This window comes from Seriola lalandi, unplaced genomic scaffold (genome assembly GCF_002814215.2).
Source record: "Seriola lalandi dorsalis isolate HSWRI2012SDOR001 ecotype SW California unplaced genomic scaffold, Sedor1 jcf7180002054582, whole genome shotgun sequence".
In the NCBI taxonomy this organism is placed as follows: domain Eukaryota; kingdom Metazoa; phylum Chordata; class Actinopteri; order Carangiformes; family Carangidae; genus Seriola; species Seriola lalandi.
The window spans coordinates 1,138,323-1,163,593 of NW_019525135.1; the positions used below are offsets into that span (position 1 = coordinate 1,138,323).

A 25,271-nucleotide genomic window follows, 5' to 3' on the forward strand; every position below is an offset into this window, starting at 1 on the left:
AGTTCTGTCCAAAGGGTTCAGTTTTTGTCTCATCAGAACAGAAGATCTTTTTCCTCCTGGACTGAGTCTAGCCACTCTACCATAAAGGCCTGATTGAAAGGCCTCTGCAGAGGACTTCTGAAGCTCTGGTGAGTGACCATTGGGTTCTCTTTGACTACAGCCCTTCTAGCCTGGTTACTCAGACAGCCAACTCAAGGATGAGTCCTGATGATTCCAAACTTCTTCCATTTCACAATTACTACCCTCTCCCCCAACCCCAGGAAGCATCTTTCCTTTCCCTGGCCAACGTTACAAGCGCTGACAGTGACTTCCCCATAGGTACTGTTGGCCAAGCTGATAGTCTGAAGCCATTCACACTGGTAGATTTGCTTGGTTTTGTTTTACAGAACTCTCACTGATTTCTTGGTAGTCTAGAGGACAGACTTACTTTTCAATGGAACAATGAAGACTTAGTGAACACAAAATGATTTGGCCAGGATCAATTGATAGTGTAATAAAGTGACTGTATTTCCAGAAAATTTGAACGTCTCACTGACCTTCCAGGGAGCAGGGAGATATTCATCTTGGTACTATACATATACAATATCAAGGTCGTGTTGTAATAGCTCCACATATGACTCTGTTTATGTTGACTGCATTGACTGATTAATTACAGAGTCTGTAGCAATTTCTGTGTTAATATATCTTTAAAATAGTTTTAGTCATCACTGGCTTGCCAAAAAGATATATGTTGTGTGCTATCCTGTGCAAATACCTTCTTGTTAAGATTGATGTCAAGACATGTTCAAGACAACATATGCAAATGCTTTGTGGAAACTGTTGGGTTTCTCTCTATATATTGTATAGTCTCAACCTTATCCTGTAAAGTACCTTGTACAAAGCACAAGGTATGTTTTAAATGTATGACTTAATCTTTTACGATGTGTGTATTCACTGCATATGGGGTGACCAAAGTAAAAAGGACACCTTCCAACATAATATAATCCAAAAGGCCTTCAATAAATTCTTAATGTTCTGTATTTGTCGACTCTGTGTCAGAGAAGTGTTGATTAAACTTGATAGTAATTTTGAGGCTGAAGATTGTGTTGGTGTAATTGTTCAACTTTAAGCAGTTCTGGTAATTGAGTCTACCCATGTATAATCTATAATAATCAAAAGAATTAACATTCGGGGTGCAGCATAATGGCTAATACTAATACAGAAAGGACAAGATTATTTCACATTATAATGTGAGGTTACATTTACATCTTAGGGAACCAAAGGTTACACACGGATGATAAAATGCTGGCACTATACTCAGCCTTTCCTGTTATTTAGAACTGAGTAGTATTCTTATATAATAACAAACAATAGTATTTATTCTTTGCTTGAATAATCTATCATATTATGCGTGTTGTATTTTTAATATCAACTTCTTGTCATGCAAAACACAACTGTGATGTCTGGTTGAATTATAGCTTTAACCTCAGCCCTGGTTCTTCTGCCTTCACATCTGCCTTGTGTTTACATCATTTAAAGGATTTGCATTGTCTACCTAAAAAGATTAAGTGGGCGTCACAAAACTTTAAGTCTGAAAGGACTCAGCAGACCCCTACAACTATTAACCACTGAGAATCCCCTTCATGAAGTCATCATCTGTTTGGCCTCAATCAATCACCCCTTGGGGGCCTCCACTGTAAAAGGCTCCTATTAGGTGCAGTGAAAGAAGTGTTTACCCAAGCTTAGTGAGTTACCTTGGGTTACTGCAGGAATGGAGATTGTGGAAACAGTTGGCCACAGACATAATACATCACACATCATAGAGTATGTTCATGTTGATCTGTACCAGTTGAATTAACCAAGAAATGTTCCTCTTTTGTGTGACGGCAGAAAAGTTGTGACGTGCAACAAGACAAAGCAATGTCAAGAAGGAATTGAGAGAGATAATTCAGGAATGTGAGATGTCCTTTTTGTCAAGGAATTCTCATGTTTCCACAGGTTGTAGTGTTTCGTTCTAGCTAGATAAGAGGACTGTTATACAACAGAAACATCCTATCTGAAATTTAGTGTTATCATCACTTTATCTTGAGATAAAGTGTCTCAACATCAGGTATTTTTTTACGATTCCATTCAAACTATTGAATTGTAAAAGGTTGCTTGAGTGCTCAGTCCCCTGGCTACCGGCCTTGTTCACTTTACCCTCGTTCTGAAGGCAATGGCACAGCAAGGCTGACAAAGTCATTAAGTGAGCAAGCAAGGGGTATGAAGACGCATGTCTCACTTAAAGCGTGTCCCCCCTTCCTCCCCCTTGCCCTGGCTTTTCACCTCCCAGACCCCCCTTCTGACCCCTTTGTTGGGGCGAAGGGGTCTAGATGTTTGGAACCAGCTAATTATAGAGGTTTAACGTCTGCTTGGCTAAACCCTAAGTGCTGGGGGACATTCCTACAATTGGGAAATTCACTTTGAGTATGTGTGTCTGTGTGCGCCCTCTGTGTTTGCTGTTTTTATTTAAACTTTTGTTTAAATAACTACATCCCAAGAGAAAAGAGTACTATACAGGCCACATTAAAAAGTTGCTGAACAGTAGCTCTATGCAAATCTGAAAACCATGAAAACAATTTTAATTGGTCTATCATGGACACACAAAAAAAAACCAGAAACCACTATAAACTGCCACAACTATGTACAATCAACATTTCAATGTCTTAAAATCATCCAAATCAATTTGAAGGTCTAGTTTTAGCACAGTTGATAATTCCTGTAATATGTAGGATAGTTTGAAAAGGCTGTGAATATTGTATAAATAACCTCCATGCTTTTAAGATGTAGAGACACAAACCAAACAATTTCAGTTTTCAAAAGGTTAAAAATTGAAACATGAAGGAGCAGCTAAAAAGGGAGTAAAGAATGATAGTGAGAAATGGTACGTATGGTAATGGTGGTAGATCGTGTGTGTGTGTCTGTGTGTGTGTGTGTGTGTGTGTGTGTGTGTGTGTGTGTATGTGTACATGCGTGTAGCGAGTTCAGGCGTCTCTAAACAAATGCTCTTGATATTTTGGTATGAAAAGCTAATGACTGTTTCAAGCTCACCAGATTCTAACAAATGCAATTTTTCCATGTTTTTTTCACCTCATGTCTTGCTAATTATATGATAGGATATGATACATTGCCCCGGACTTACCCCACTCTTAGGTTTTGCTCCAAGGGCAAGTGCAGATCCTGAAGAGGAAGCAGCAGGAACATGTGGATGTGGAGGGTTTTGTGATGCTGCTGGTACAGATCCTAAATCCAACTCCTGCACATGTAAAAGACAGAGATGGTAATATAAGACTTACATGCTGCACTAAAAATAATGTTTTCCTCTAACATTTCAGTATTTCTTTAAAGATGATCAAGAAAAGTTTTGTAAATGCAAAATACCCAAAACAGTTTATCAGTGTTGGTGCAAAGAGGCAAATGAATGATGCTCCCTAGTGGCCATTGTGGGACAAACAAGTTTACTTTGGTGAGGGGAAAAAATGAATGAATGAAGGAACGAATACTTGTTGTGAATATTTGAATACTTGAAGTTTCTATCTGAATCCAAAAGATGCAGTACATAGAACATACAGCTATAAGTGAAGGTTAATTTCTGGTGTGCAGTAGAAACTACATGCAGGTGTGTACCAGGTGTTGTCGTCGATGAAGGGCAGGGTTGCTGCCCATGGAGGAAGTGGCACTGAGGGCATTCTCAATTTCCTGGTCTAACTGGTCCAGCTTCATTAGCAGCAACACCATTGAGTCCAGTCGAGCATGCTCACGCTGAATAAAGAAACAAATAAAAGAAAAAAAATATCACCATTGGACTGACCTCATAAATGTAGCAGATTATATCATTATAGATAAGTGAAGATGGCAAAACTTAAATAACTTGAATATACCAAAATCAACTTCCTACTTGATCTGAACAAGGGCCATTTGAAGTTCTTCTTCTGATGATAATGTGTTTCATGTGGTGCAGTCATCTAACCACTAATAAATCAGTATTTAAGACTGCATCTATTTGCAGTCATTCCAGTTCAGGCTACATTTTAAACATTAGGGATAGCTGCTTTGCTAGTCTATTTTTCTCTCATATACATTTTGTAGAAGGTGACTACAGGTGACTACCTCCATCATTTAATCAGTAATGAAGTCATACATTTTAAAGATTATTATCACCTGCTTGCAGCAAGACACAAGAATGTCATCATTATAATCTTGTCTCAACCCATCCTACAGTTCTTGGTGCATCCTGTGCATACCTTTTGTAACATCTCTGGTCAATTCTTTCATCATATGACTTTAAGAATTTAAATATTTTCCCATTAGTCCTCCAATATGCACTGTTAAACTATCCATCCACGCACTGCGATAACAAGTCTCATACTGACCTCAGGTGGTGTTTTTCCAGTAAAACAAGCTAAATGAGAAACCCTCCAGCCCACCTTCACACCCCACATATCACTCAGTCCTCTGTTATCCCTCAGTGCTGTTTTGTTTGAAACGATATAAGCCCTTGTTACAAGTTCAAAAACTTTTAAAATCCCTCTCTGCAGTTCTAAACACAGTAAATGTTTTCATTTCCTTCTGCATGTCTTTTATCCTGGCTCCGGGTGTGGCTCTCTGTCTGAGCTTCTCTCCCAAGAGGACCCCCAAGAAATTACATCACAAGGCTCGCTCATTAGTCACAAACGAACTTTGTTACAATATGCTCTAACAGACCCTGTTTAAACACTTCATGAGGCTGAGCTCATGGGACACAGCCACTGTGACTGTACATTTCTGTAAAGGTACAGAGGAATGTTAACATGTGAATGTGAGCCTTGTTTTCATGTGCTGCCACTGTGTGATACAATGAAGAGAAATCTCATCGGGTTAAGAAGGATGAATAAAATACTTACACAATAATACACATCATACACATGTCCTGCGAAGTTGCTAATGTGGCTTAATCTTGTTTGAGTTAAGTTTACAATGGGTGTGTACAGATGACAACATTCATAAGAGCTGAGTTGTGACTAATGCTAATGTGTGCTGTTGACAGGCTTATGGGTCGCAGATAAAAATCTGCATCATGATAAACAGGCTACAGCCTCAGCCCTGCGACTTGCTTCCAGCTGCATCCCTAATAACGTCTTATGACATGCCCTTACATTTATTTTCCAGTTAGAGCCCAATTAGCCTGTCAAAAGCAGTTCCTATTGGGTTTGCAGAGAGAGCACATAGACATCGAGGGCAACGTGTGTCATGGAAATATGTCTCACATTGATGCCTTCATTGGCATTCCTAGCTAGCAGCAGCACACATCGTTACGTTCTGTCTCTTTGGCAAAGTTTCACAATGAAACATTGTATCGTGGTAAAACAATGACATCTTTACGAGGCCTCACTGAATGAACAAAAGCATCTGGCTCGAGATGGCAATAACAACCACAAAACAGCAGAGTAAAAAACAAGTGCAGTCCAATGTCAGGCGCCTCAGAGAGGCAAAGTTTTTTAGGGGGCATTCTGGTGGTTTGGGTGTTCTCAGAAGGTTTCTTTTCTCTCTTTCCCATCTTTTGAGGTTTCTGTTGCATTCCTCTCAACATCCTGTTTTTTTGAGATGGGAGACAGTTCCCACACTGTTTGAACTCTTAGACCCCTCCTTCCCCTTTCCTTGCTCTCTTTTTCAAACCCCCCCTCACACTCGGTGGCCTGCATCCCATTTCTCAGACCTGTCCATTAAACTGAGGGTCTCTTTCTCTGCCGTGCTAAACATAACATGCAGACAATTATGCATCAAAACACTGCACATGCACTCTGTTTAATGTGGGTATATCATTCAAAAAACGGTAGCCAAAAGTGAATAAATAAGGACAGAAAGAGAAAAAGAAAGAGCACTGAGACGGTGATGTTGCCAAGTTGTCTACTGTTAGATAAATGGCTGTTGAGCCAGTTTGGCCCTGAGGTCAGGATAAGACCTTGTTGCTAAAACAAATAAACACAGTAACAAAGCCCAATATCAGAATAATCTCAAGCCATTATGCAAACCAGATGGGTTCATTTTACAAACTGAATCTGCAACAATAACATGGTCCACTGGGAACATCTTCATTAGTTAGTACAATATCTTGTCAGGGATAATTCCCAATTGCTGCTGCCATTGTCAAAGAACAGATAATAACTTCAGTTCGGTAATTTTATTCATGATATTCAAGAGCATTTTTTCCCTTTTCTTTACATTAAATATTGTATGTTACCTCCCTTGGGATACACTAATATTAATTTTTACTGCCTAATTTCTTTTCTGTCCTCATGAAGCACATTTTCTTCATAAACTGGCTTCACACAGAATGTAAATACACCCTGTGGTGCAGTCAAAGAGAAGATAAGCCATAACCATATGCTAGATGGATTGACTTGGCGCCTTCTACTTTCATGGCTGAACTCCTCTTTTTAAGTTCCAGGAGCCAGGTTTTTTGGACAAAGGTTTAAAGTCATCATAAAACTGAAATTAAATCCAGTGGTAATAAAGTGCAGCACCGGTTTTCCATGTCCCTGCACTGGACTGTGCTCTCTCGTTTTTGGCAGCTGATATGAGTGACATCAACATTGGTCATGACTAAGAAGACCTCCACAGTCTCTATGCAAACACGTAGTTCATGCTGAAATAATGTAATGATAATACATGAAAATTTCTATTACACAACTCATACGTTTTTTTTAGGAACATCGACATAACCAGAGCGTCAGTGTATAATGTATTATGCAAATACTGTGAATGGCTGCATACATTACTCGCTCATTTTTAGGGGGGTTGTGCTGGTCTGCATTAGCAGATAATCTGTGTAGATACATACAGATCTGCCACACTGATAAACATTAGAGTTCAAAACACTTTTTCTACAAGTGAACATGACCAAACACTACCACAGTCATCACCATGCAGCATACTGTCACATTTTTTTTTTTAAAAACTGCGTGCTTTAGTGTCTCACCTTCTTGTGAAATCACCAATATTCAGCAAACAACTTATTTGAGTAACAATTGTAGCATGTATAAGCAGTACACACCATAAACATATAATGAATGGTCCATAACACACTATAATGTAGTTGTAAGCAGATATAAGTGTTTATTAACATATTTGTCCGCAAATATAACTTCTCCGGTGGACATCAATATATAGAGGCTGGTGTATAAACAGAGAATGAATGACAATAATGTAAAGAACTGCTTTAATGATATAAAATATGTCTTCACCGGAGAACTAATTGTTGACAAATACTGTACATTTATAAACACTTAAAAATCTCCTTATATTTGTATATTTTATTTTACTTTAGTGTTATTCAGCTTTTATTAAATGTTTATATAACACAAAACAAATTAGGGTGTTACCCCACTCTAAAACTAGGACCCCAAACCTGTACAAAGATACAACTCTGAAAACAACTCAAGCATAGGATTTTCATATTAAAATCTGTAAGAGTCGCTGTTTACAAGAGGGTGAACGTCTTCAACTAGAACATATCAACATAATTTAACTTTCTACAATATGGTACTTGTCTAAACAACATGCCTGCTTAATGCATACTGCGGCATAAATAATGGATTTCTTGTTGTCATTCCAAAAGGGCTAACGCTGCAACTACTAATAAATTCTATGTCAGTTCTCTGGCCTTTGCTTTGTTCCGTTGAGCTCAAATTCATGGACTGCTTATTAGGTTTTTGGCAATTTACTATACCCTACAAGCTCACTGACTAGCACTGTGTAAATAGCACAAAATACAGTATTTGCTGGAGAAAGCTGTTTCAGCCACCCCCACCCTAGAGATTACTTGAGCTTCCAACCCCCTCTACATTCATAGTCCTCATGCCCTTATAGGACCTTGTTTTGCAATGAGTGGTTGAGAAAGAGTAAAACATTTCACAGATCCCCCCACTCACAGATCTGTAAGCATGTGAGAGTGAAGTCATTGTTTTCCTAGACACTTGCCAGAGTGTGGGACAAAAATTATTTGTAGGCTGTTTATGCCCAGTAAGTCTGAGTTCACTTTAAGAAAGAACTTCATTTGAGGTGCTGATATAACAGAAACACAATTACTACACAGAAACAAATACAAAACTAATCACAACAAATGTTAGTTATGTCACACTGCAGCCTTTCTACATCTCTATCATATTTAGCCTTACCTTTCTCATGCGCACTTTGACCACGTTGTCCTCTTTCACATCTCCAGGCTCATTCGATCCATCTAAAACTGGACTGGCAAAGTGTGCTTCGCTGTAAGTGACTGTATGTGCGGCTTCATTTGTTTCCTCCATTCTAGAGAGTGTGGATCCCGGCCTGTGGTGTTCCCTCTGACCATCTGCCACCTCAGAGGCAGGTGACTCACTGAAGTAACGACCAGAGGCTTGGTTGCCATGGATTCTCTCTGGTGAGAGCTCATGGTTGACCTCTGCACAGGAAGATGGCAGGTTTTGGGCGTGCTGCTCAGCAACTGCATATTTATCATCCGTATGAGAGTGCTGAACATCTGGATTTTGGGTGACATTCAAGGTAATGTTCTTTTGAGGATCCAGTACTGGGGTGTCATCTGGCTCAATGTAGCCAACTTCTAGGATAGTGTCCAGTTTTGAACAACTAGTTTCCAACTGCTGACGTGCGGTTTGATCCTCACAAACAGCCAACTCTTTGGACACTGAGCTTTCATCCATGTCTTCTGTTGGTTGACTTTCCACAAACTGGTCTGCACACTGAGTACTGTTTGTCTGTGTGGGGTCTTTTTCTGAATATCCAGTATCCACTTGCTCACATGACACATTGCTGTTAACTGTCACAGAGCAACATTGACCTTTGAAACAAATATCAGATGATGTGATTGGCCCATACCTGGCTTCTGCTGTTTCCTTGCTGCTTCCTGCTTGTGCACTTTCCTCTCCATGAGGCCCGTTCATCCCTGTCATTTCAATATTAGGCTGTTCCAACAAAGTCTGGTAGGATATTTCACAACCATGAGGCTGATCCAATACCCCAGTGCAGTCATGATGATCTTGCTCTCCTCCTCGAATGTCTCCAGAGTGATGTTTAAGTCCTGTATTTTCATTTAGAGTTTCTAGGTCATTTAATCTCTCCGACTTGTCAGCAGAAATTGCGCTCCAGCTTTCACTTACTCCTTGGTCCCTTTCGTCTTCTACCATTAAAGCCAAAACTGGTTCCACAGTTTTGTCAGCCGGTGACATCACATCACCACCCTCCATCATGTCAACTGAACTGTGAAGCACACCAACAGGTAGGTTTACATTTGCACAAGCATGCTCAGAGGTGGAAATCTTATCTTCCTCAACATCTGGGAGGTCAGTTTGAGGTTCCAGTTCTGCAGCAGGGGACCGGTTTAGTGTGGCCTCAGAGATTTCAGGAGGTCTGCTGTAACCCTCTGTATGGCTCTCCTTTGTTTCCTGATGATTTGGAAGTTTGCCAGGCTGCTCACCAGCACATTCAGACAGTGGAAGCCCATTGTTTGCAGAGATAGAGATGCATTGTTGCTCTTCACGAGAGATATGTGGCCTTTTAAAGACATTATCGTCATTGCAGATGTCGTGGCTCTGGCTGCTCTCTGTGGCAACTTCACCTTCACTATTGACAGTTTTCTCAATGTGACTGCTGCTATCAGCTGGACAAGAAATATTTGCACTACACATCCCACTGTTTGAGTTACAGTGAAACTCTCCAGAATTCCCCATGTTTGCAGTTTGGAGATCCTCTGATTCAGAGACACTTTGGGTAATGTCAACATCAACCAACTCATGAGGACCATGAACTGACCCCTCCTGTGAATCCAGTAGAACTTTTTCATTGTTTTCCTTTAGCTTCAACGGTTCTGATTCAGTATAATCAATCCCAACAGAGGCTGTAACTTCACGTGTCTGACCCAGATCTTCTGTGGACAATTGATGGCAGCCCTCTGGCATAGAGGCACACCTTGTCCGTCGACCTTGTTTGGAAGCCCCTGCTCCCATCCAAGGCCCCTCACTGTCAACTCCATGACAACAGACTAAGTCCAGATCATCATAGCTGTACTGTAATCCTGAAGGGTGAGTCACGTGCTCCTCCCAGCTTCTTTTCCGTATGGCTACCAGCATGGTGGACAGCCAGTGCTATCCCATAGAGCTGATTTTGACCCCAGGCAAAAAGGTAGAACCCGATCTGCTGCAATCGAGAGGAGAAATGAGGATAAGAACCAGCCTGTGTTTCCAAGTTACTCGTCTACAGAAAGTGAATGTGCAGATGACAATATGGTAAATAATATTTCAATTTTAAAGCAAATAGCTAGTAGAAGTGGGTGGAAGTTCAAGAGGGGTGTAATTGTATTGCATTCACAGTTCTTTGGAAAGTATAAACTCAGCTGGGTCTGTATGAGATGACAGGGACCCCTGTTATGCTAATCTAACATGGCTCTTGCAGGGCTGTCCCAAAGTTCACATTAGAGCATGCCAGCGACACTGAATGATCCTAATGTGGCTTTGTTAAGAAATGTCCAGGAACAAAGCACAAAAATGCAGCGTGGGTTCTAAAACACCAAGATAGCCATCAAGATAAATGTATATGTTGTTTACTTTTTAACATCTCTAAATAATGAACTGTAACCATACCAGTTTGCCAAATTTATACTGCCAACCTTCAATATACATTAATTCTAACTGTGCAAAACTAGTCAGAAAGAATTGAGGGTATTGGTTAACTTATAACTTTTAACTGTAATTCTGCACCTCCACATGCGCCCATAAATGAACGAATGATGTAGCTAAAGGAAACTAAAACTGAAATGTTAGTCAGTGTCCCTGAACAGCTGGTTCTCTGCAATCCAAAATTATCATCATACATTGTGTGGATCACAGGAATAGGGTGAAGCTCCAGACCTATGTTTTTTTTTCCTGTTGTTCTAGGTCAGAATGTACAGCAGGATGCACTCAACTCAACCTGAATATCTGCTATATTCCAAAATCATTATAGAAGCATAGGTACAAAGGTTGATAGGAAATCCTGGATATGCCTACTGTATTTTACAGTGAGTTAGTGGAAACTACAAACCTGTTTTTATATCATATTATTTCATTACAATATCAATATTTCCATTCATATGTAACTACAGTCAGTGGTAAAGAAAAGTATTTTCCACATTATTTCACTGAATTGCTTCTTAACAGTTTCTTAAAGAACAAAAGCAATTTTAAAATTTGAAAAGGTGTTTTGTCTTTGTTTTTCTCTGCCTTTTCACCTTTTGTTTCCTCAGAGGTAGAGCTGGGAGATACCAACTGTCATCTGCACCTTCTGGCACGAACTTGCACCTGGTTATTAGTTCAGTAAGGGAGGTCACAAAAAATGTCCCAAAGCAGTTGCTCCTTCAACTTGCTCTCGAACCAGCAACAGAAAAACTGACACCTCAATACATTTCATATATTTCATGTTGGAGAAGCAATCTTGTAAATTCTCCAGTGTTGACACAGTTTTTTTTTTACTATATAATCCATGCAGATGTATATTTAGTAAATAAACACCAGGTGATAATCCAACAAATAGGTTGCAGATCAAGCTTTTGCTATTGAGTACAGTTATCCAGAGATGTTTCGCAAGTTGCCTTTTCATTCATCCACCAAAAGCAATCCGTCCACGTTTGGGTAACATGAATCCATCTCTTTCCAAGTGACTTGACATATGCTTTATTTTGTAAGCAGTCCTTAGTCTAGGTTCCTGCAAGCCATTTTCTGGATTCTAGTCAGTATCTTCGCTGTAAAACTGTCGGACAGGCAGTGAATCCGCCAAAGGCAGGCAGAAAGCCGGGGAGCAGTGAAAAGTCCATAGACAACTTCCATCTTGATCACATTAGGGTTTTTGCTGACGCTGAATGCCAAAGAGTCGGGGTGGTGTAAGAGGGGCCGGGCTTTCTTTCCCCCACTCCACCCCTCTCTCCTCCGTTCTATCCCTTTTCTCATCAGCTCCCCTCCCCGCTGGTTTTGACAGGGAGTCTGAGTCACATCCTAGGAGCCCCATCCCCCGTCTCAGAACTCACCCAACACACTATACGCATTTATTCACCCCACCCTCCTCCAATGTACTTTCTCTCTTCACTATTTTAGAAACCTTCTCTCGACTTCTTCTTTCAAAACTTGTCTCTTTCCTCTTCTCGGTGGACTTTGTCCTCATTTTTCCTCAGCTTGCTATTTCACTAAGCTGGGCAAGGCTCCCACCAGTTGGTTTTGATTAGTAACAGACAGGCTGCCTCGTAAGACCTCTGGCTGTGGGCCAAGAGAGATTGCTCTTATGTTTAGGCAGTTATATCTGAGGCATGCTTTTTAAAAAAAAATAATTTGTCATCTTGTAACTCTACAAGCATTCTTAACCAAACACACTGGCACTAATGAAAATACAAGGCGAGATATCTTTGTAGCTATGCTTTAAGAGTGCATTTTTCTAATATGACCACTGAGAAAACGTTGTTTAACAATGGAGACAACTTTGCTGTGAATCTGATATCTTTGTTTTAAAGGAGACGAAAGCATTTAAGGAACCAAATGCCAGCAATTCATTTCCTAATATAGTCATTTGTCAGAGGCACCTAGCAGAAAGAAAAGGCAAAGCCAGAGATATTTACACTTGATGTCACCAAGACCATTTAAGACAAATGTTAATCAGCAAATTTTGGCTTTAAACTTCCATTGAGACTGGGTTTATAAAACAAGCGGAATATTTCCACAGATTTCCATTTGCACAGCCTGCCAGTCAAAGACCTGCAAGCCACCCAAAATGAACTTCATACATTAATCACACTCTGGCAGTAACACCTCTTCATATACTCTCTTTTTTGTCACCCAAGCACTCCATATAGTTAAGGAGCCTACCTCACACAAACTCAAGCTGTGACCAGATCTATCAAGATGATTTTTTGTCAACAAGGTCAGCTGCACAAAATGAGCAAAACACTAAAGCAACAGGGACAATCCAAGCACAAGAGAAAACTGGAATGAAGCCCCCTTCAACCACCACTGCAACCCTGGCCTATAACCTCTGGGTCATCCAGATGTGAGGCGAGGCTCTAGATAAGTCTTTTCTTGGGGGCCTTGCTGGGAAACTGTGTACTGCTGTCAATGTTGGCTCTCCAGGGACACAGATGGTCATACTCAAAGGGGAAGGAGCCAAGTTCAACAAAACTCCTCTGCAGCATGTCACATGATGCGCTCTGTGGTTATGCCGAGTGCAGTGTAACGAAATGCAGATCTTTTCAGTCACAGTAGCTTCCATGTGGATATGGCTGATGATTGAAGTGCAGAGGCCGACACAGAGCATGACTCAGGCTATCCACTCATTACCTCCTGTGGACATCCAACACAAGCCTATAATTTAAAAGACCAGGCCTCCCCCCTGCCAATCAGACCATCCTGCACGGCCACAGGGCAACTGGTCTACGTCACTATCTGATCCATCAGTGACGTTGTGCAAACACATGTTCAATCAGCATATGTGAGACTAGATGCCCATCAGCAACGTCTTTCTATGTGTGGCTTTGTGTGAGCTGCAAGCTGAAGCATCAAAATTGGAGCATTAAAACAAAATTAAGCTTGAAAAAGAGTAAGAGTTTACGGGAATGCTACACTGCTAGGCACAGCAGTACTTTGAGTTAAAACAGGCATGCTAACATGCTGACAATGGCAATACTAACTTGCTTATTTTAGCAGGTAAAACATTATCATGTTCTCCATCGAAGCTAAGTTAATGTGCTAATATTTGTTAATTAGCATTACAAAGAAAGTACAGCTCAAGTTGATAACGATGTATAAACTTAACTGCATTTATTTGGTTGTAAAATGATGGTGGCACTAGAGGAAGGATAAGGTGATCAACAATGTTATTACAATTCAACATGAGGGGGCCTAAATTTGTTTATCAAAATTCATGGCAACTCAACAACAATCCATCCAATAGCTGAGACATTTCACTCAAAATCACAAAGGTCAACCTCATATTGGTACTTGAGGAAAACTTAGGGGGGTCACTGAAGTCATCAGGATACATTACCTGGAAATCCTGAATGTCTGTATAAAGTTATTGAGATGCTGTATTTCAGCCTTGGCCATCGTGGTGGTCCGCCTACTGAGAGATGGACCAACATAGCCTTCCCTAGAGTCAGGCCATGAGCATGGCTAAAAATGATTCACTCTTAGAATAACTTTCCACTTATTATGCAAGCCTCACGTTTGACTATGACTTCACAAAAACTCTCCGAGATAATATGAACTAAAACATTTGTGGTGCTTTGTGTGGATGGGTATGCAGTGCAGTCTATTCTGTAATCTGTGTATGTCTAATGTATATAGCTATTTCTTACAATGTGAATATTTATTTGCCCTTAAGAATCATCATTACATGCCAGACTCTGTCGAAGTCCCACATCACAGAGGACGAGCATGAACATTCTCATAGGCATGCAGCATCATTGGTCACATGTCTAGAGCGGTCACATACATGGTTAAGAAAGACCTATTCATGATTCACCCTATAATCCCCCACTGTTCAAGCTTCTTAAGTGGAGCAGTGAGGGCCCAAAGGAAACAGCCTCACATTCCTCACTGATATAGTTTATTATTGGAAAAATAAGCCAGCCTAAATCATGGGCACTGAAGAACACAGAGTGTTTGCCCATGTAGGAAAATGTAGGTGACGCTTGGAGAAAAAAAAACAAAAAAAAAAAAACAGTCCCTCCCATAACTGAATCATTTTGAGTCCTTGCATATACAAAGACTGCTTTGAGAAGATTTTGTTGCAACCTTTTTAAGGCTTCTTTAAATAACTATTTTCTACTGTACTTGCCTAGTAGTTATGTGAACTTACAAAAACGAATCTTGGGTTCATTTACACTAAAAAGAAAACTAAACTAAATGCCAGAATCTCATCTGACATTCTAAAAATAACGTCAACAAACCACGCCAAGATCCTAGCAATCCTTTCCTGTCACTCGCTATGCCCTGTGGTTAACTCCCTTTTTCAAAAGGCCAGAGTCATGCCGGTTTAAATAACAGTGTTTGAGGCCTGGGTGGGAACTTGAGCAATCACAATATTCTTGAATGAAACATCCCAGGGTAGATGATGCAGCTTAAATGCATGTAAAAGGCCAGTTGAGGGCTACATTGCTCTCTTAATTAAAAAGTAAATTAAGTAAGTAAATTAATCATCTGTTGATTTAACTCGCTTTGCTTGTGTGAGTCTAAACGCAAGAAGTCGTCGTGGGAGAAACTGAGGGGGTCCTTGGCGACTTATCATAGGTTATAGTGTGACTGTTACCGTGGGAACAGGAAGTACAAGTTATTGAGGATACAGACCATAACAGGCTAAAATAATCTTCTTGTGAGAGGGTCCCTGTGTGTATGTGTGTGCATGATACAAGGGAGGACATTATATTTGTGTGTGTGTGAGAGTGTGTGTGTGTGTGTGTGTGTGTGTGTGTGTGTGTGTGTGTGTGTGTGTGTGTGTAAGTTGTTTGGTTTTTCAAATCAGAAGATAGAGACTTGTGTCATCTGGACCTTATATCTTTATGACGACAGTGGAAAATACTGTCTCACACACTGAGAAAGTCCCATCAGTGTTCACTGTGTACCATCTGTTTTCTGTTTTTTAGAAGTCTTAAGTCCTGGTTAATTGGTCTGAATGACCAGCAGCGTCACATAGCCACTTTAGAAGTCATTGCTCTTACTAGAAAACAAACATCCTGAGATAAACATCATTCACAGTCCCTGCATTTGTGTTGGATAGTATTTAGTCAAGCCTATCAGGGATGATACTTCACATCAGCAAATATAATAATGTTAATACAAAACCACCAGAACCATTCCCTGGGGAAGACCTTCATTATATATCCTATTAATATTCAGGTTACTAATAAGCCAATTTTTGTAAACACGATATGCCATTTGGAAAGTAATAATATTTGGAGAAGCACTTATCCTGCTTTTGAGAAAACTTGAATCAGTGCACCTATTATATACAGGCTTTTAGAAAATATGATACTTATGTACATGTAAACAGCCTATTCCAAACAAGACCTTGACGAAATGGAGACTTCAATTTCCCAGAAAATTCCCCTCCTGAAGAACAGTGAATCTATTATGGTGAAGTCACCCTGGACAAGCAGGAATAAACAAAAACCTCCAACTAAGAAAGCCATCACAACTTTTAAAGAACTCTCGCCTCTTTCTCCACCTCCCTCCTTCCTCCCTTTGGTCTTATTCCAGACGTCTTGGATCTGGGTCTTTGTCCCACAGGAGACTCAACCTCACCTCTTGTGTTTCTCCCTCTATATGAATGGCATCTGGGAATGGTATGTGATGTGTACTGTGTTCTCCTATCAGGTCTTTGTAGTCCAGAGAAAGTGGTGTGATCCAGGTCCTGAAATTTTTGGTGGCAGCTGAAAGTTGTTTGACTTTGTCTTCCTAGATCCATATTCATCATATATATTTAGAATCTATCCAACTAATACAGCCATTCTGCTTAATATTGTAATTTCACAACCGTCATTTTTACTATTGTCTAATGTCCCCTCTGTACACGCATCCTGGACGATGAACCCCTCTCCTCTGTCTGGCTTTCATTTTTCCCCCATTAAAAAGGTTTTTTAAGGGAAGTTATTCTTTATCCAATTCGAGGATTCAAGAATTGAGGGTGTTGTGATTGTAATTTTGGGCTTTATAAATAATTTGATTTGACTTGACTCTCCTTCCAAATCAAACAGCCTATCATTCCTTAAAAGATATCCAATTGGCTTGCAGTTTAAAAATCCTGTTTCAGCAGGAAATACACCTCATTAAGGAAAAAAAGGATCTGTTTCTTAAAAGAGTTTAAGTGTTAGAGTCAGGGATACACTGTGAAAAGTAAATGCAGTCTATGTTCTGCTCACGCAATCTACCTGCATCTCAAACAGACAGTTCCATATGGATCATGGCATGGATAGATGGCAACAACAGCTGGAATCCATTTGTGTACTCTGGCTTAAACACATGGCCCATAACCCTATAACCAACCGCACCTGAGCAAATTCTCCCACTTCTGTAACCTTAAAACGTGTACAGGAATGTTCACGTATTTACATTGAACCCTTTTTTTATTTTTATAACAAAATTCAAACTCTTGTAGTGTTATTTAACCAACACAAATCTACACAACTTTTCTTGAGCATATAAGCACATGATGAGAGAACAAATGTCAGTATTTGTTTTCAATGGCTCGTCTTGGAAGATTTGTTTGTTTCAACAAAGGTCGAGTGATTCATAAAGAACCTACTGTTAAACTGAAAAGTGAGTAAAATATCACAATCCCAAAATATGAGCTTTTTGGAATTCATCACATCCTCCAATGCTTGACATTTTCTAACGGCTTGAATCTTGAAAGTATCTGAGGACATAGGCACATAATATTTATCCTCTTGTCTTGTTTATGAGGAATGATTCTTGAGCTTGGACCAGACGCTGTGAGTGCCAAGATAGTGACGTACTACATAACCCCCCCACCCAGGATTCTGCTGAACATATGCTGTGCTGGCATTGACTCTTCCAGTGGAGATCCAGGAAAATGTGTTGTCCTTGGACACCGTTGCCACAGCAGCATCAGCAGGACATACTTGAGACCAAGAGTCAGGAGATGCAGGGCCAGGAACTGTTTCATCATTTGATGAGAGGGACCTCTCAACAAGTTATGTTTCCACTCCATGTTGGTTTGCATTTTGGTTCCAAATGTAACCTCCCAACATCTGTGCTTGTTCTCTCACATACGGACACAATCAGCTGCTCATCATATGCTCTGGTCCTGCAAGATCTGTATTTCCTTCGTCTAAGTTTTGCTTTTAATCTATACTGACACAATAATAGCTTTAATCAGGTGCATGTGTGTCTGTCTGGAATACAATGTTTAAAAAAATGTTATGTACAAGGTTGAAAGCTGCAGAAATTATGCATCAGTCCGGGCCGCACCTTCAAAAGCACAACTATATAACTGTGCCTTCATAGAGTAAAAAGTGGATGAGTTTACTACAGTTAAACATTTACCTTCCCTCCTGGTCTTCTATGCAATGCAGAAGAAACATTTATAGTGCAATAAGAGCTGGAGGAGAATAAAAAGCAAGTCACCTCTTCTGCAGGAAACTGTTAGGCATTCCAGCCCACTCAGGAAGTCTACAGGTCAGGAAACCTTCACTATGAGGAGCAGAAACCTCTTGAAAAACTACAGGCAGGGGTGATATCTCCTTGAAAAGATGCTACCTCAAACATTTGAGTCAAGTTATGAACTATGAATTGCAAATTGAAAAGAAAACACTCAGGTCGAGGCTATCAGTGCAAAAACCTCTATTCCTAAAATACAAATAATGCACAAGGGGCCAGTTTTACAGAGATACGAAATTGCGCTATAGAAACAGGGCAAATTCAAATAACTACTCTTTGCTTTTGCTTGGACTTTTAAATCTGAGATGCTCCTACCACATGCAGTTAAGTTGAAGGATGACTGAGGAGATGGTCCTTCAGCATACATCCCCACTCAAGTGTGTCTGGGCAAGTAGTAGTCCTGTAGTCCCCTGGCAGCAGGGCCACATGGGACTGCCTGTAATATACAGTATAAACAAGTTAGCATTAGATGGAAGAAACGAGTTGTAATAACCTGAAACAGACTGACAGGGGCGACAAAATCTCATATTTATCAATGTAGGGAGTTACTGTATATAAAGATAGAGAATATTGTCAGCCATTTTAACACGTTGAAAACTAAGAAGATATGCAGCCACCTCAATGTGAAACTTATTTAACTGCTAACACAACATGGACCAGGAGAAGCACGTAAAGCTGAACAGCCAGACTGTACATGAAGAAATGGGAATAGTTAACAGTAAACAAACTGTTTCTGTACTAACCAGAGTATGAGTCTGAAAGGTCTCATTACTCACCTTTGTGGGTTAAATATGGCAGCCGCAAGGTGGCACAGTTAGCAAACCGTCAATTCCTCCTGAACGGCTAATTTCAGTCAATTAAGCTTTCACAGTCTTTTTAGTTTGATTTATGCCATTAAGAGACAAGCCTGCCAACAACTATTAATTGTATTCATCCAACATTCTTCACAGTGTACAGTTACTGCTTTACTCCAGCAAACGGCGCCAAATTCTTCACGTGTGTCCCAACTGTGAACCTAGCGCTGTGCTGCTTTCACTAAACATTGTAACTTTCTAAATCCTATATGTTCACTATATGTAACATTTTTTCTGAATCAAACAATGACACCACCTGACCACCTTTTGCTTTTAAAATAGCACCAATTCTCCCAGGTACACTTGCGTACCGTGTTTCAGTGTACCTGATAGGTAGGTTGTTCCAAGCATCATGGAGAAGAGAGACTTCGATTATATATATTTTTTCCCCCATTATGAGTCAACATCTGCTCGGGTCATGCTGTTTCTTCACCCAAGTCAGATTTTTCGCTTAAAACGGATTTTTCTGATTACCTATGAAGGCAGCATGGGAAATTTGACTCCTTCCGTGTTTACCTGTAGCTCTTAACCAGGGACGTTCGCAAATGGGTGTTTTTCGATGGAATAAACGAAGCACAAATAAAATTGTATATTTGTGTTCTGGCACCGGTCATAGGGAAAAACAAAGAAGATAAAGGGAAAGATAAAAGAAAAAAGGACATGAGCTGAAAAAGTTTGACCGAAGAAAAGCCATTTAAAGTTTTGTTTCGGGTTAGCTGAAGTTGTAGTATTCTCGTACTTCACAATGGGATGTTGTGGCAGCAGAGAGGTAAGTTAGAAAAGAAACACGATTGAAGTTATGGCTACTTTAAAACTTCAAAACAAGGCTTTACTCATCGTGTGCAACGTTAACGTCACTTCTGCTTCAGCAGGAGCAGCCGCCTGTTTTACAGCAACAACGCAATAGCTTGTTTTTTGTCAGCTGATGTTGGAGCAGCAGAGTCGCTACTGCAGCGCAGTCCCAACATAAACAGAATCAAGGGTAACCGCTCCTGTCTGTTATTTATGCCTTGGCAGAGTAAACGTGACTGGAAACCGCTGGAGGATCGCAGCTGCACGGACATCCCATGGCTCATCATATTCATACTGTTTTGTATAGGAATGGTAAGTCTTCAGTTGAATAAGAGTATTTATATTGGATGCAAGCTAATATATCAGCCCTGCATTAAAGTTGTAATGATCGATTTAATGTTAAAACTGTTTTAGAGAGGTGTTGATTCAACTTCATAGTTATTTTTAGAGCATGCTGTGTAGCTGTGGAATTGTATTGCCTTTCACTGAGGTGTTTCTAACATTTAGCCCACCCCATTTATATCAATGAGGCTTGAATTGTATTACATTACACTCAGTATAACCCAATACAATTCAATAACACTACAAACTGCAGTCTTCAAAATGAACATAAAGTAGAATCAACACTTCAAGGACTTATTGCAGGACTGTTTCTCGATTGAAGAGCAGTGTGTGTATTTATGCATGTCTGTCTCTTACATGCTTATAGTAGATACTGATGAATCCATGAATGCTTACCAATAAAGTTAGAGATCAGTGAATTGGCCCTTTAATGCAAATAGGTAACCTTTGCATAACAGTCCAGCAGTAAATTCAGGTTTGGTTGAAAGTGAATCAGAGACATCCTGATTCAATTTCATGGTCATTTTGGGGTGTGTAGTTTGCGGTATTGGTGAATTGCACTGTGTTGTACTCAGAATAACACAATACAGTGCAGTAGCACTGCAAGGTACAACCTTCAGAGTGATTACAAAGTTGAATAAACATATTTCTGATTCAATTTCAACAATAACTGAACATTATAACCATTGCAAAGGTAGGATTTATTGCAGGACTGTTGGACAAGACTGTATTAGTTTTAGTTACTGTAGGTGTACAATAACAGGATTTGATTTTAGATTTTGTCATCAAAACTATTAAATGTATGAAAGGTGAGTTCATGGTGCTGTCTGCTTACTAATGAAGTTAATCTTTATATTTCATGCAGATAGTTAACATTATCTACTCTGATCTGTGTCATCTGCAGGGCTGTATTTGTGGCTACCCCATTGCCACAGGAGCTGCCTCCAGACTTATCTCAGGATATGACAGTTATGGCAACACCTGCGGTCACAATAACACCAAGATCGAAGGTGTACCCCTCAGTGGCCGGGACATGACAGAAAAAAAGTTAGTCAGATTATTTACAAATGACTTAATATGTGACATAGGGGTTAATTTACATCATATTAATCTTAATTATAGAATAAGAAAATATGTAATGCATCAAATCCCTGCTGGCTCTTATATACTTTAATCTGCTCTGATTTCCTGTTTAAATTGATAACAGTGCCAGATTATTCAGTTATTGATTCTGTACATTAAAGTGGACATGTTGAGACTTCTTTTGCCCCCTGTAGTTGAGTGTTAGTGGCACAGAAGAGGCCATTCAACATTACTTGTGTGCATGCAAGGATTGCATCAGGTAATCCTAATCTAATTTGCCACAAACAAGTGGTTGCTGCATTTGTAAACAATTAAGTTTACCTCCTGGCTTCCATGGTTGACAAGGTTGAGCTGTCCAGACCATGACCTATTTACATGTATTTACCTGAAACTTATATGTGCCAAATAGCAGAACAATAATTCACTTTTACACAAAAGTTGGGTGGTAACATGTCAGGAAAAATTCTCAGTGTTTTTCTCCATCCGGGAGAGTCTGATGCTCGGTCTGTTCGAGCAACGTAATTTTCATAAATTGAAGGCAATAAAATGTTATCACTCAGGAGGTTGATGCAGATTCATATCACCAACGCAGCTAAACTGATCCATCAGTGCATTGTGTTCTGCTGCTTATGTTCTTATATATTTGAATGAGTAGCACAGTTTAAGAGCATATCTCTCTCTTTATAATTTCTCTCTAGGTCAATGTGATACACTCATCATCTGGAGAGAAATGTCACAAATTCTCCTTGTCATTATTTATGTGAGGAGTCTTTGATTGTATTCCCGTTTTTTGGGCAGTAGATTTCCATCAGCATGCAGCCTGCAAGCCCAGTTTTACTGAAACAATGGGTCATGCTTTATTGATGGGCTGATTGCCCGTGGAGGCTTTGAATAAAAGGCGTTTTGGCTACAAAGGAGCATCTGTGTGACAGGGTAGCAAATGTCAACATCTTTCATTTTCTGGCCAGACAGAACAGTCCCAAACTGGCATAGTAATATAACAAGATATACTGACATTTGTGGCAGCACGTTTATACTGAACAGTTAATAAACCTTAAATTACATTTTTCTTCTTCTCAGGTATGTCTTTTTTCTAGAGCCTTGCAACCTTGACCTCATAAACAGGAGGATCAAGTCCATTGCCCTGTGTGTCTCCAAATGCCCTGCTACTGAACTGCTGACCTACAACGACTTAAAGAAGTTTGCTCTGAATAATGGTGAGAAAAAAAATATTTTAGAGAAAACCTGGTCCAGTGTATTAACTGAGACTTTAAGTTTACTCATATTTCTGTGTATTTATAATAAATGTTGGACATAAATGGGGTATACATTGACTAACATCATAACTGTTTGCAGATAGATTTTAGGATATTTCAATGAAATCTAATCTAATCTTTGGTTCTCCTGTTTTTAGGCTCTCATCTCTGTTCCTATGATATTACTCCTACAAGATACACAAGCCATTCAGAGAGATATACTAAATGTCCCAAACTTCCTGTTTCACAAAGGTAAACAACAATATCCTTTAGCTTTTAATAAAATGTTAGCTCATACACAAGACAGTTACTTCACCAGTTTTTCTCCCCTGTTTGTAATGCTATCCTTGTTATATCCTGGAAAGGGGAACATCCGTTAAGAGCTTGTCAAGGGTTTAGTGAAGCTGATGTGGGTACAATATGTTTGAACCAGGGCGGCAACTGACAGAGATGTTCGTGTCTCTGGTGTTAATAGGGGAAACTGCTATCCTTGTAGCGTTGCTTTATTTCCCATTTTTATCATTTTGCTTACAAGTCTTCGAGTCTATTTATTCAGTCATTATTTATACAAGTTCCAGGACCAGAAAGGACCAAATACATAACGAAAATATACAGTATATAGATAGTTTGCTGCTGTCAATAGACTTCTGCTTCAAGAACGGTTCAGCAAAAATAAATGAACCCCTGTTTTTCATGTTTGCAGTAAGGCCATCCCGCTATTACACCGCTGTATTCCTGTGGATATCGGCTGCTATGCTGAATTTGCCCAGGGATTCATCACATTCGTCAGTGACAACACTGTGCTGCGCCGGGTCATTGCTGGGGTGATGGCCAGCAAGGAGATCATCATGGGCCTTTGTCTTCTGGCTTTAGGTACAACTCATGGTTACAGCTGCCTTACCATGTGCATGTGGATATCTTTTGTGAATAATGAATTGCTTTTATCCTATGAGAAAATACGGCTATGTTATTTTTTCTGCTGCTCCCAGAGCACTGCTGTAATTGCTGAGTAGGACTCAGTAGGAAGGCAACTGTCGGAAGAGAGGCTATTTTTGTCAAAATAATAACAGGAAATGTCTGAGTGGTTACACCATTGTATAGGCTGAAGTTCAGACCACAGACATTAATTTATGGTCTGCTCTATCCACTTCCATTGGTACAGCAAAAAAGACAAAAGTGATCTTATGTCAGTTTTAGACACCTTTGATCTAGATATTTTATCTTTGTTATCTGTCAAGGCTGCATTATTTATAACAGGACAGTCTTTCCCTTCATGGGATGTTTGGGCTCTTTTCATTCCGAACTTCATGGTGTACTATTTAAATGATGATCTGTGTTTTGTTTGTTTTTTTCCTCTGATGCAGTTCTGTCCCTGATCATGATGGTTGTCATTCGTTACATCTCTAAAGTGCTGGTGTGGATTCTCACAGTTCTGGTAATCATCGGCTCTATAGGTAACTTTCAACAGCAACAAGTCTGTATGGTTTTTAGCACTCGTAGCCATGTAATTCATTTTGGCATCTTCTGAATATGTTCAGGTTTTATTAAAACACTCTTAATTATATCATGGTGATACAAGACAACAGTATCTGCTCTGATCTTTTGAAGGTGGGACAGGTGTCCTCTGGTGGCTGTACGCTGACCACAGGATTGCCCTTGAAAATAACACCACATCAGCATTCGGGAAAGAAGTGGCCTCAGACAATGTCAAGGCCCTGCTTGTGTATGCGATCGGTGCTACAATTTTCACGGTATGTAGGAGTGCGTAGGTACTGTGTGTGTGCGTATATTTGGGATTTCTTGTACAAGACTTTCCTGATATGACAGAAAATATCTACTTGTTAAAATGTAATCATCTTACTCCACAGCTCCATTGAATGATTGTAATAGATTACTAGAAACTCCTTGTTATAATCTTTTAGGTAGTTCTCCTGCTGGTGATGTTCTTCCTGAGGAAGCGTGTGGCCCTCACTATCTCCCTGTTCCATGTGGCGGGTAAAGTGTTCATCCATCTTCCCCTGCTGGTCCTGCAGCCATTCTGGACCTTCATCTGCCTCATGCTCTTTTGGGTCTACTGGATCGCTGTGCTTCTCTTCCTCGGGACTGCAGGTTAGGACAGAGGCTTGTTTATATAGATGTTTGTCAGATTCAAAACTGCTCTAGCATTAGATGTGTTAGTGATAGCCTTTCCTAAACAAGTAGAATATTAAGTTTGTTACTTGTGACATTTTGTTTTGTGGCATGACTAAACTCCCACATCTGGAATCTTGTGCCGGTCTCGTGATGTGGGAGGATGGAGTCAAAGAACAACTTCTCTCTTCATCTCCCACTTCTCTTTTTTCTACAGTTGATTTTTATTTCTGTCTAAGTGGTATTTAAAACAACAGGCCAGCACAAGTGAAGTCAAAACCTCACATTGTCTTCCTCCATGTTAACTATTCTTTCTGTTATATTGTAGTAAGTATGGGAATAGGTAAACATTAATGTTTACAACTTCAGCTGCAGTGAAGTTATAAATTACAGACTCACAGTGAGCTTTGTATTATAAATATATAATAAAACTTTCCCAATTCATTTCTGTTGGTTTGATGAGTTAAATCAAATATTTTCTTAAACTCCGTCCCTTCACAAGTGTGAAGAAGAAGTTGTTGCATAATGTTATTATGAAGACTACTACTATGAAATATGGTTTATTTTGATGTGCATCTCAGACCATTTGTGCCCAGTTAATTTTGGTTATGGTGGGTTTTTTTTTTTTT

General features: G+C 39.8%; 2 protein-coding genes across 3 annotated transcripts in view; one reads left to right on the top strand and one right to left on the bottom strand.

The window, feature by feature from the left end:
• dlc1 (DLC1 Rho GTPase activating protein) overlaps positions 1 to 11,862 on the bottom strand; it is an 80,442-nt gene extending 68,580 nt beyond the window's left edge. Inside the window, exons 1-4 of one of the 2 annotated variants that reach the window (XM_087177174.1) lie at positions 11,261 to 11,862; positions 8,175 to 10,188; positions 3,646 to 3,780; positions 3,161 to 3,274 (exon numbers count right to left, since the gene is read on the bottom strand). In XM_087177174.1, coding sequence (XP_087033300.1) covers positions 3,161 to 3,274; positions 3,646 to 3,780; positions 8,175 to 10,124 — 2,199 coding nt within the window. In that variant the 5' untranslated portion in view covers positions 10,125 to 10,188; positions 11,261 to 11,862. Of the gene's footprint in view, positions 1 to 3,160; positions 3,275 to 3,645; positions 3,781 to 8,174; positions 10,192 to 11,260 lie in introns of both variants that reach the window. The other variant, XM_023418409.2, reaches the window with a different exon arrangement.
• Positions 11,863 to 19,537: 7,675 nt separating this feature from the next.
• slc44a1a (solute carrier family 44 member 1a) overlaps positions 19,538 to 25,271 on the top strand; it is an 8,455-nt gene continuing 2,721 nt past the window's right edge. Inside the window, exons 1-9 of the mRNA XM_023418550.2 lie at positions 19,538 to 19,808; positions 20,057 to 20,143; positions 21,078 to 21,220; positions 22,337 to 22,473; positions 22,671 to 22,764; positions 23,216 to 23,385; positions 23,877 to 23,966; positions 24,121 to 24,263; positions 24,435 to 24,621. Of these exons, the coding sequence (XP_023274318.1) occupies positions 19,785 to 19,808; positions 20,057 to 20,143; positions 21,078 to 21,220; positions 22,337 to 22,473; positions 22,671 to 22,764; positions 23,216 to 23,385; positions 23,877 to 23,966; positions 24,121 to 24,263; positions 24,435 to 24,621 (1,075 nt within the window). The 5' untranslated portion in view covers positions 19,538 to 19,784. The remainder of the gene's footprint in view (positions 19,809 to 20,056; positions 20,144 to 21,077; positions 21,221 to 22,336; positions 22,474 to 22,670; positions 22,765 to 23,215; positions 23,386 to 23,876; positions 23,967 to 24,120; positions 24,264 to 24,434; positions 24,622 to 25,271) is intronic.